General features: G+C 40.8%; 1 protein-coding gene across 7 annotated transcripts in view; it reads left to right on the top strand.

Moving 5' to 3' along the window:
- DYRK3 (dual specificity tyrosine phosphorylation regulated kinase 3) overlaps nt 1–11,575 on the top strand; it is a 45,113-nt gene extending 33,538 nt beyond the window's left edge. For all 7 annotated transcript variants that reach the window (XM_053246107.1, XM_053246111.1, XM_053246108.1 and 4 more), the window contains one exon: nt 8,970–11,575. In XM_053246107.1, coding sequence (XP_053102082.1) covers nt 8,970–10,541 — 1,572 coding nt within the window. In that variant the 3' untranslated portion in view covers nt 10,542–11,575. The remainder of the gene's footprint in view (nt 1–8,969) is intronic.
- The last annotated feature ends 611 nt before the right edge of the window (nt 11,576–12,186 follow it).

The raw sequence follows: 12,186 nt of genomic DNA, 5'->3' as shown, positions 1-12,186 counted from the left end.
CCTCCCACCCCCTGCCTTTGAACTGGTGGAACTGCCCGCTGTTTAAATCGGTTCCGTGCACATCCCTAGTAGGAAATGCCTTGGTGAGAGCAGCTGGTATGCCCAGCTAAGGAAAAGGAGAGTGGCCTTAAGCATTAGCTTGCAAGAGAGATGGAGTGTCCTCGGGCAGACAATACACCTAGCATCTGATAAGTGCAACCTCATTAGCAGCCTGTTCCTCCTTCCTGGTCAGGTCAGGAAGCTGAACAAGGCAGAACCAATGAGTGTAAGAAAGATGTGTTACTACAGTCTGGCTTATACATTTCCAAAAGCATTTTGAGCATAAATGTCTTTCCTTTCTGAATTCATTCTCCACACACTACTCCACAGAAAATGTGGAGAGGATAGCTTTTTTATAACTGGTAAACTTGCACAGAATAGTTTCTTACCTTTCAGCTGTTAAATGAGTCAAATTTTTGCTTTAGAATAAGCTGGATAAATAAATCAAAACAGTGGCAGTGTATTCTTTCCCCACTGAACAATGGAGCAATGCAGTGGAGATGAAGACTATCCAGTGAGTGCGTTCTCTCTTCTCTGGTCTTAAAGCCTGAAATGAAAGAGCTCCCCCAGCAGCCACATCATTTGGTTGTAGCTGCTGTATTTGCATTCAGTGCTCACACTGGGGTGCTGGGGCAGCGAATATAGGTCTGTAGGGCATTTTTTAGTTCTCACTGGCAACTAGGCAAGAATTTAATTGCAAAACTGAACTTGGTTTTAGGTCTACAAATCTTGATTCCCTTTCTCCCTTCTAATTAATTTATTTAAACAAGCAATTTCTTCATAAGCTCACAAGAATGCTATTTATTTTGGGAACACTAGTGTTTTCTACCCCTTGAATTCTATTTTTATAGAAATGATAGATGTCTTAATAAGAGTCATAGATCTTTGTGCTGAAGTGGCTCGGTTGGGTTGCTACAATTATATCCAGCTGTGGCAACAGTCTTAACTCTAAGATGGCCTGTAAATACTTTCCAGCAACAGAAGGAATTCTATTCTGAGTGAAACCAAAGATTGTCTGCATAGTCCGATCACTGAGAAGAAACTGGCGTGTACAGTTCTATCATCCTGTCATGCAAAGATTACTTATTGGAGACCTGTGGCTAACAGCCAGAGGGAAGAAACGGATTAGACTATGACAAAGATACCTGAAAACAAATACACTAAGTCAGATCATAACTATTACAAACTGGTTCCTGTCTGCTCTAGCAACTTCAGCAATCACAGGCCAATTTTGCCCACTCTCTTTTACGCACATAAGGGTATACCTCCACATCTTCCTGTAAATAATCCTCTAAATCGGGGATTTCCAGCTTGTCGGGTGTTTCTGATATGGTCCTTAGTGTTGCCGAGATTGCAGCTCTATACACACTTAAAGCACCATGTGCATAGATGGTGCTATATAAATGACTTACACAGGAGTAAGCACAACTGAAATCAGTGCAGCTTACAACTTCATTTGTGCTCTCAGAAGTGATTCACCTGCCCTGATGCAGGAATCCCTGTAAGAAACCAAATGTGGCTTTTTTAAAAAATCGGGTGGAATATAGGGGATGGTATTGGTTAGTACAAAGAAAAGAAAGGCACCTGGAAACTGCTTAGATTTCTATATTCTGTGCTGTTCTGCCGTTATTACCTTATGGTGGTGGGGAAGAAACAAATTTCCCAATAGCTTCTCTCTGCATCAGCTGCCTTTCGTAAGATAAGCTTTCTTGTACGTACTCAGCTATTTTTATTTGTAATACTTGTATTCTGTTCGTCAGGTAAAATCTCACAGGGTGTCTTGCAGAAACCAGAAACAGTAATAATTAGCTCAGCCAAGTGTAAAACAGAAATAGAACAAATCTAGTAAAATACAGAAAAAGGCTTTCAGCTGGCAACAAAATGAATACAGACTCCATGCCAGGCATATATCTCTAGGGAGGACATTCCACTGCCAGCATGTTACCACAAGAAAGACCCTCTTCACAGTCCTGAACATGCCGTTGAAGGCAGGCAGATCTCAATATCTGGGCAGGCTGATTGGGAAGAGGTGATCTTTGGGGTACCCTCCCAAGCCATTTAGGAAAGTGAAGACTGGGAGCCAATTAAGTGGTTTCAACACTGAGGAGATGTGCTCTGTACATCCAGTCCCAGTTAGTATAAAATGTGTTGATTAGATTATTGACTGCAGTTTCTAAACTGTCTCCAACAAAGCCCCAAATAAATTACTTCACAGTTATTGGGTTGGAAAGCCACCTAATGGCACAGCGGGGAGGTAACTTGCCTAGGGAGCAAAAAGTTCAAATCCCTGCTGGTATGTTCCCCAGACTATGGGAAACACCTATATCAGGCAGCAGTGATATAGGAAGATGCTGAAAGGCATCATCTCATATTGTGTGGGAGGAGGTAGTGGTAAACCGCTCCTGTATTCTACCAAAGAAAACCACATGTCTCTGTGGTCGCCAGGAGTTGACACCGACTCGACGGCACAACTTTACCTTAACAGAGCATAGAAAACTGTGCCCTAGCTATCTTGGGGTGGGGAAGTGTAACCTTGCCCAGTACAGGACAAGAACACAAACCTGGTACCACCAACAATATTTCCATCTTGTCAGGATTCAGCTTCAGTTCATTGGCCTCCATCCAGTCCTTATTTATTCCAGACATTGATGGGAAAGGTGGTTCATACTCTGCCATTTCAAAAACAACACATGGCCTTTAATGCTGCAGTCCTAAACACATTTACTAAGGAGTAAGTCCCATTGAATTAACATGTGAGTAAACATGTACTGTAAGTAGTGCAGTACTGAAGGAGCAAGCAGTTTACTGGGTATTCCCATCCCAAGATAGGTTATATTCAACAAGCTCTAAAGTTATTCTGGCCACTTGTGTTGTCAATCAGTTCTCTTGGCTGCTAACAGATAATCTATAGGCAAAGTAAACTGTATGGTCCAGGTTTTGCAAGAGGGAAGTATTGGAAGCAGGGTGATGGGTTACTCTGAAGTCATCTGATTGGAAATGGAACTTGAAGTTAAAATTATAATGTGGGTTAGTCTGCCAAAAGTTATCTGATCATTATCCAGCTGGGCCTTCTGCTTGAGAGAGAGGCCTTTGGACCCCAGCTGTCCCAATTCGGTCAAGTTACCAAAGCCAAACAAGATTTGGAATTTCGACCAGGTGTGAAGCTTGTTGATAGATGTTTGTAGTGGGAAGAAAGCAAGCTCTTAGTTGCCCTGTTCATCAGCTGATTGAGAAAGAGGTTTAATGCTGTAAAATTAAACTTTGAAGCAGTGTTGTGCCACTATTTATAAGTCATAACTTTGACACATTTAAATTAATGTTTTGGCTTTCAAAAATAAATAAGTGTGAAGAAAAGTTATTGCATGCAACTGTACATAACATTCCTAGATGATTAGAAAAACTTTAGTTTTGCAGAACTGGGTGTTTTAAAGTTCTGAACATTTGGGAGACAGGCTTGAATGTTAGGGTAGATATGTACCTCTTGTCAGGCATAGCTGTTTTTGAGGAGGAAGTCCAAGGCCAAAGAATTGCAGCTCTTCAGCTTATAGAGAAGTAAGTCTTGAGTAAAGTAATTGTATTGGTGAGGGGTGTCTGCTATATGAAATAACCTTTGGCAGGATTGTTTAATGTTGGAAATCTGTGTAAACTTGCTTCTGAGTAACATGCATAGATAGGATTGAACTGTAAGCCTCATGTTCCAAGTTGCATTGCATATATTTCTTTCTCCCTCAAAGTAGGAGGTCACGGCTCACATAGGGTTAACTTCCTCCACTTTGCTCCCAGTAGACAGGAAATGTAGGAATTTCAGGTAGTCTCAGGTCCTGAGATCCACTGCCTTCTCCCAGCATGCTCCGACCTAGAGCCCCAGTTCCTTCCTGTCTTCGCTCCTGGTAGGACAGATTCTCTTGGGCTCTAGCCCCACTTTACTTACTACTAAACTTAGGTGAGACCTTTTCCCTTTACTAACAGCATGGACTATACAGGTAGGGGACACCTTAGCTGGTTCCCTTTCTGAGGGCCTCAGAGAGGAGATCAAATGAAAGGAAAAAGCTGTTAAGCAGCGCCATATCTCCCCCTCATCACATGGACTGGAGAGGCGGAGGAAGAGGGATAAAGGGTGCGTAGCATCCAAAAGTACTCCCCACCCTCGCCCCGAGACAAAGCAAGCACATCTTGATTCAGGCTGCCTGCAGCAATTCATTTTCTTTGCAGCAGCCAGGGGAAATGAGGGACCGGGTGGAATTGGGGTCCCCATATTATGTCCTATGCCCCAACCAACCAGCACCAGGACCCCCCTGGCAGACTGCTCCATGCTGCCCCTTTCACCCCCAAGATCCACTCCCCTCATTGTGACCCCTTGCCCGGCCGTGGCGCTAGAGGAAGCACCTGCATGTGGCTCTTCCACCAGTGCTTCTTTAGAACTTTCTAGAATAATTTGGCTCTGATCATTCTAGGGTAATGAGAGAATCAAAATCCTGGCTGCTATCTTCTTGATAAATAAGTATCTATGCTATTTTTGACAGATCTTTTGGAGGTCTTAAACTCCAGCTTTTCATTGATGGCCTGTCTTAGTAAATTGTTCTGAGCAACCTTGTGTTTAGTTGCAGTGTGCTGTGCAGAACTTCATAAGCTTGTAATCTGCCACACAGAGAGAATGTTCTAGTTTACTGGGGAAATTATTGTAAAGAGTTGGCCAATTGTCTGTGTGCCCCATTATATAAGGTTTGCGAACAGCATGTGAATCTAGAACCTGGAGAAGGCAGGCATCTTGGTTTTAGTGCCCAGAAGTGTTCTGAGTGTGCAACTTGCTTGCAGAGTACAACTGACTTGTTGAATAGGCTAGGGCCTGCAGATAATGTGGTGGCTGCAGCTATTCCCATCTTGTCTGCTACAGGGAGGAAGAGCCACCTCCCTCGCTCTGATCTCTGAACTTGCTTTGTAAAGGTTCTGTGATAGAGGCAATGGCGGCCATCCATATTTCCCGGTTTCCAGATATGTTGAGCATTATAACAGTTAGTTTGAATGCTCAACAAGCATTTTTTTAAAAATAAATAATTTTGGTGTTTTTCTAGTGTAGAACCATTTTTGACACATGTGGCTGCTGAGTGGACAAATGAGTGGAGAGCCAGCGTGGTGTAGTGGTTAGAGTGCTGAACTAGGACCGGGGAGACCCAAATTCAAATTCCCATTCAGCCATGATACTTGCTGGGTGACTCTGGGCCAGTCACTTCTCTCTCAGCCTAACCTACTTCACAGGGTTGTTGTGAGGAGAAACTTAAGTATGTAGTACACCACTCTGGGTTCCTTGGAGGAAGAGCGGGTTATAAAATGAAAAATAACAATAAAATAATAAAAATAACATTGATTTAGACACTGGATGCCTAACTTTTTTATAATATAGCAGTGCAACATTCACCTATCTGTTCAGACTTCTCACACCAGAACATAACACAACCCTGAGCATGTTTATTCAACAGTTCTTTTGAGTTCAGTGATACTTACTGCCTAGTAACTGTGGTTGTGTTCTCACTTTCTTTTTAATCTGCGATAGATTTCTCTGTTTTGACCTGTTATATAAAAAGCATTTTTCTAGATTTTTTGGATTGCTATTGGTCACTTTGAGCAGTGATTATAGTTCATTAGACAAGATCTGTCAGTTAAGCAGATGGTTAGTCTGGCTGCTAATTATAGTCTTTAAAACACGTGTTTGAAGGGGCCCTCCAGCTCCCAATAGTGTGCTTAGATGCCGCCTTGGCTAAAAAAACCAAACCAATACAAAACAGAATTATTTTATCTGAGGCATTTTGGTTACAATTTGTTCAGGAAAGAATAGAGGTTACCTTTAAGGTGCTATGATAAGAAATTGATGGGTGCTAAAAGATGGGTTAATAATGTATAGACATTAATCCATTTCTCTTCTCTTCCCTTCCCTTTCTACTAACCTGAAGGAAATGGGTGAGTAATGAGAACTGGGCAGAGATTGGCATAATGGATGGAATTCTAGAAGCTGGAATGGTTGCTGACTATTGGGAAGCATAGGCAAATGCTCAATTTGCAGCATCAAGTAGATAGAAACATGAGGAGTGGAGCTTTCCAAAGCTAATGTCCTCTATGGGAATTCTTTGCAAGTTCTTTTTTATTGTTTGTTTTTTAATTCAAAAGACTAATCTGTTCCAAATTGGTGGGGAGAGCCCTATTTTTTGTTTTTCAACAAGCTCAGTTTATTTCCTTGTAGGATTATTGTCAACATGGCACTGATGTAAAACACAATACTGGCACTGAGGAGGGGTAAAGCTCAGTTGCAACAAATTTCTTCCAGAGCAGAGAGGGAGTTGAGGATTTGAGTCCTGTTGTACATCGGTTGGGCATTTACTTTGTTGTGGAAGAAAGGAGCCCTTCCTAGGCAATGCAAATAGATGCGAGGAAGATAGCTAAGGGGATGAAGGATTCAGAAGCCAGCCATGAATCTTGAAATGTTTTTAGGTTTTTTAAATTTGGGAAATAAAATTGGACACAGTATGCATTGTAAGAGTTATCTCTGCCAATTTTTTTCATGATTGAAATATTCCGGTGTTTGAGAAGTTTGGGGGTTTTGGATGTAGAGGGGGGGAAAGACCATGTGCTGAGGACTGATGGGGTTGTGACAAGAAAACAGGGATCTGTGAGACTCCATTTCTTGACTACTGAGTGTTAATCTATACTCAAGATCATGTCTGGTTTCTGAGCTATTAAGCAAACACTTTTCTCTTTGGGCCTGAAAGCTAGGAGCTCGCTTTAAAAAGAGAGAGAGAGCGCTAAGTTTTTCTTCCTTTCTTGTTCTGTCCCAGATACTCTGTCACAGCGTATAGGCAGAATTCCCACCATCCTTAATCTTGAAACAGATTAAGTTCTGAGGCCAGGAATGTTTCTCACTTTCTGTCTACAGGGAGGAGTCTAAAATAGTTTAGCCTGTCTTTTGAAGCACCCTGCTGCCTCGTATGGTATGCAGCTCCAAAGCTTCTCCCTCCCTCCTTTTCAGTTAGTTGCCAGCTATTTTGCTTTAATTTCTGCATGATTCAGTGATATCAGAATGTCATCTTTCAATTACAAGCCTCCATTATTGTCATTTCATAGCAAGTATCAATTTTAAACCTCATGTTGAGTTTTGAAATTATTTCATTTGAACTGTTAACCACACACACACACACACACACACACACCAGTTTATGTTGCAGCTAAAATGTTTACACTGGACAGAATTACAGTTCAGGTTCAGTTCCAGTTGGACTCCCTCCATTTCACTTGTGTTGGCTGTTTTTCTCCATATTCTGCCTGCAAAATAAAATGAAGGATTTGTCTGGAATATTTCAGGCCACTGTTGGGATAGAACAGACACTCCAGAAAATGGAGCTTTTTTCCAAAGGCTGATTTCTTTACTAATTTAAAAAGAAATTGTGCCATTTTGATTTATTTGCTCCGAGTGGCCACTTTATTCAGAATTTTACAGTGTTTGTCATTCTTTCTCTGCAGTTCAACATAAGCCCAGCAAAGAATGTGTTACTTAAATGCTTATTCTCTGGATCATATTTTCTATGAGTTCCTGGAAAGGTGTGTGTCTCAAAATGTGCTGTCTACATTTTCCAGACAGATCTAGCAGTTAAGCAGTAAGCTGAAAGACCATAGATCATGATCTCCTAAAACTCTGCATTTTCTGAGCCAATGTTATAAATGTTGCATTGGCATTTCAGTGAAAAGGGATATGCAAGTTATTTTCCATAAGAGTTGTGTTGCTGCTATGTTAGGATGATAGACAGTAACTTGCTAAAAAGAAATTGGATAGCATCACTCATTGGCTATCTTCAGACATGTGTATATTTTTACTGAAATGCAGAGCTGCTATTTTCAGTTTCAGAGGCTGGTTCTTTGTTTTCAGATTAAAGACTAAAATGAAAAACAGATGTTACTGCACTACCCACAGTTGTTGCACTATATAGCTTAGCACCTTGTAGCTTTCTTGCAGTACAAAAGCAAAAGCGGTATAAACTATAAATGTGTTTCTCCTAGAGTAGTATTTTAAGCCAATCTACATATGTGATGCTGAAATCCAGTAGAAATAATGATATTTTCATGAGAGCTCATGATATTTTCTTACCAACTTAAATTCCCTTTTTGCGCTGTGGTGAATATTTAGTGCCTCATCGGCATAGGGCATCTAAGGCCTTTTTTTGGAGGGTTAAAAAATGAAGCAGGATGATCTTTTAGATGAGAAGCAAACTTTGTCCAGTACTCATACAGTGTTCCCTCTAAGGTGTGTGCACATGTGTGCGCTCACCAGTTTTTTGATGTCTGCTTATTTAATTTTAGATACCACCCAGGTTGAATCAGGAAGTCCCCATTCTGAATGCATGTGTGTACACACTGCCTTGATACTGCTGCCCAGAACAAAACTCATTCCACACACGGATGAAAAAAATTAGAGAACACTGTTCTCATACACAATTCCCAATGAAATCATGAGAATGGTGGGGGCATATTTGAGAGTAGCATGAAGACCATAGTAACAAAATCATCATTCACTCATTGCCCTAACTATCCTGTCCTACGCTTCTGGAGGCTTCTCTTGTATCGTGCAATTTGTGCATTCCCTCTGCATGCTTATTTGTGGTGTACTTGCTTCCTTGTACATTTCTGCTCGGAACCCACATGCAGCAAAGGTATGTCAATTGTTGGCTGATTATGTTAAAGCTTCACCAGTTATCCACATGCTGGAATGGTCAGTAGGTGTTAAATTGCCGCTTTCTGTGCATGCTAGTGTAAGATTGGCCTCATATGGATTAAATAATAATATGTATACTTGGGTCATCTGAAAATTGCATCTCATTGTTGGTTATTTTCCCAGTTCTTAAAATGAGAGTGGAATTCTAAAAACTTGCTTTGTTTCATCCTCCTAGGTAACTGCTAACAAAGTCATAATGAAGGATCTTCCTTTGACTGGGAGCCAAATCAAAGTTGAGCAGTTATTTGAAGACTCTGGCAATCGAAGGAGCAGCACACTCCAGTCTTCTGGAATAAATGGCCCTGAAAGGCCATTTCCAACTCCAGCAAAAGATAAAAGCATTGACAGCATATGTACCATCAAAAATAGTAGCAGCTTGTCAAAAGCACAGAAAACTGGTGGTCAGTCTCCAGATCAAGCACTGAAGCAATGCAAACACCAGTTGTCTGCCTATGAGCAGCAAGAAATATTTAACTTTCCTGAAATATTTTTTGTGGGTCCAAATGCAAAGAAAAGGCAAGGAGTCATTGGTGGCCCCAACAATGGTGGATATGATGATGAGCAAGGCAGCTATATTCATGTGCCTCATGACCACCTTGCCTACCGATATGAAGTACTTAAAATAATTGGGAAAGGCAGTTTTGGCCAAGTAGCTAAAGTTTATGATCACAAACACCACCAGCATTTGGCCTTAAAGATGGTACGTAATGAGAAGAGGTTTCACCGACAAGCCGCAGAAGAAATCCGGATCTTGGAGCATCTCAAAAAGCAAGATAAAACTAACAGCATGAATGTGATTCACATGCTAGAGAGTTTTACTTTCCGGAATCACATATGTATGACATTTGAGCTCTTGAGTATGAACCTATATGAGCTCATCAAAAGGAACAAATTTCAAGGCTTCAGTGTGCAGCTTGTACGCAAGTTTGCTCACTCAATATTGCAATGTTTGGAGGCTCTTTATAAAAACAAAATCATACACTGTGACTTGAAGCCTGAGAATATTCTCCTAAAGCAACAAGGGCGTAGTGGAATCAAAGTGATTGATTTTGGATCCAGCTGTTTTGAACACCAAAGAGTCTACACTTATATACAGTCTCGATTCTACAGAGCCCCAGAAGTCATTCTTGGAAGCCGTTATGGGATGCCCATAGACATGTGGAGTTTTGGCTGTATCCTGGTGGAATTATTGACTGGTTACCCTCTCTTTCCTGGAGAGGATGAGGGTGACCAGCTAGCTTGTATGATGGAGCTCCTTGGAATGCCACCACAGAAGCTGCTGGACCAGTCCAAGCGAGCCAAAAATTTTATCAACTCTAAAGGCCATCCTCGCTATTGCACTGTAACAACACAGGCAGATGGGAAAACTACCCTCAGTGGCAGCAGATCACGTAGGGGGAAAATGCGTGGTGCTCCAGGAAACAAGGACTGGATTACAGCATTAAAAGGCTGTGAAGATCCTTTGTTTATAGAGTTCTTAAAAGAATGTCTTAATTGGGATCCTTCAGTTCGAATGACTCCTAGCCAGGCTTTAAGACATCCTTGGATTTGTAAGCGAGCACATAAGCCACCCACTGTGGATAAAACATCAGGCAAACGAATTGGTCATTATACAAGCTCTTTCCCAGGAATAGGTTCCAGATTACCGCCAGTTGTTGGAGTGGCCAACAAGCTGAGAGCCAATCTAATGTCTGATTCGAATGCCAATATACCTCTATGTACTGTGCTACCCAAATTGGTCAGCTAATAGATAATTATGTATTCCCAGAGTACATATACTGTGTTTTTAATTATCTCTTTCAAACACGTAAGATGACTAAATGCAGAGGTCTTTAAAACAAAACAAAGGATTTAATTTTTATTGAACACTAAACCTTGTGTATATATATAAAAAGAACTGAATCAAAACTTAAGCATTTTAAGGGCTATGGTTGTTTTATCAAATTTCAGCTGGAATGTGGTGCATGTTACATCACTTTTTGATTGGTCAGCTCATTTGTTTTGTTAAATGAGGTAACGCACTGTGTAAGATGGATTTTATAGTGCTGTTGTAATAAAACTCAGAAACCACTTCTGCGGACCGTCTCACTTAGCAGACAACTTGCTGCAAATCAATTGGGGAGAAATTAACTATACATCTGATTAATTCGCAAGTGGACAGTTCACAGAATAATGGTCAAAAAGCACAAGATTTTAATCCAAAAAGCTAATTCTTGAAAATCCTGTCTCTCCTCTATGGTTACCATAATTTCAGCGAGTGCCAGATGTTAATGTTTAGGCTACCCTTTGAGACCTCCTTCAAATCTCACAGTCCATGGCGATAAAGCATTTATAAAGAGAGTATGTATGTTGGGGTGATGAGGAGATTGGTGCTTGGACTTGAGATTTAATGCACTTGATTCTCTTTCCTCATTGCTTCAAGTTGTATTCAATGAATCAGTTTTTACAGATTTGCTGTAAAAGGTGGAACTGTCTCCAGAAAGATCTTCTTGTGTTTTCAGAGTAAGTTGCTTCAAACTTCAGTGAATTCCATGAAGGGTATACTCCCATTCTAGGCAAATGCAGTTCTCAGGTCTCAGCATTTTGTAACATTCTAATCAGAGGTGCAGACAAGCTAGAAATGCCATTAACGTTAAAGATGATAGTGACTGACTGTCCCTGAGTAAATTCATAAATGTAATCAGACTGATGTTTTTAAAAATGTTGTACAATAAAATGTAACGAGATATAGCAGTATCTGCATACTGGAAAATAAAATAAAAAAGAACAGCAGCTGAAGTATTTAATGGTTAAGATACATATATGTTTACCTCTCCAAGCTACATTATTCATCGACCACAAATATCTAATCTTTCTCAAAACTTCACAGAGTTTTTAAGTGTACTGTATATGATGCAAACTTAATGGATTTCTCTGAATTAGACTTCTTGCTGAGGGGGGAAATGGAAATTCTTAGTTACTCAAAGACATTACTGGTGTGAGTTGTTGACCAAGCAGCCAAGTTTGTCTACTGCTGAAAATGTGTTCTGCTGCATTTGGTCCCATTCTTTGTTGTCCTCCTCTGTGAGGATGTTAAATAGTTTGTAAAATAAAAGCCCCAAATCACCTCATCTTTTTGTAACAAATGTTACAGAGTAGTGGCTGATATTCAGACCAAACATATACCACATGTCAGGATTTTCCATCATGCAGAAGGGATTTTGGTGAAAGCCACACCCCCACACACACCCGGTAGCTGCCTGTTCCTCCCAAAACTATGTCCCTGAGGATTGGGGGACCTTCAGGGACATAGATTCAGAAGACTGCAGAAGGACAGGAAAGGTGGTGCTGTCGAGTCGGTGTCTACTGGCAACCATAGAGCCATGTGGTTTTCTTGGAAGAATACAGGAGTG

The sequence above is a fragment of the Hemicordylus capensis genome, chromosome 4, assembly GCF_027244095.1.
Source record: "Hemicordylus capensis ecotype Gifberg chromosome 4, rHemCap1.1.pri, whole genome shotgun sequence".
In the NCBI taxonomy this organism is placed as follows: Eukaryota; Metazoa; Chordata; class Lepidosauria; order Squamata; family Cordylidae; genus Hemicordylus; species Hemicordylus capensis.
The sequence above is the reverse complement of the archived record's forward strand: the minus strand, read 5'-3'. Positions and strand labels throughout refer to the sequence as shown.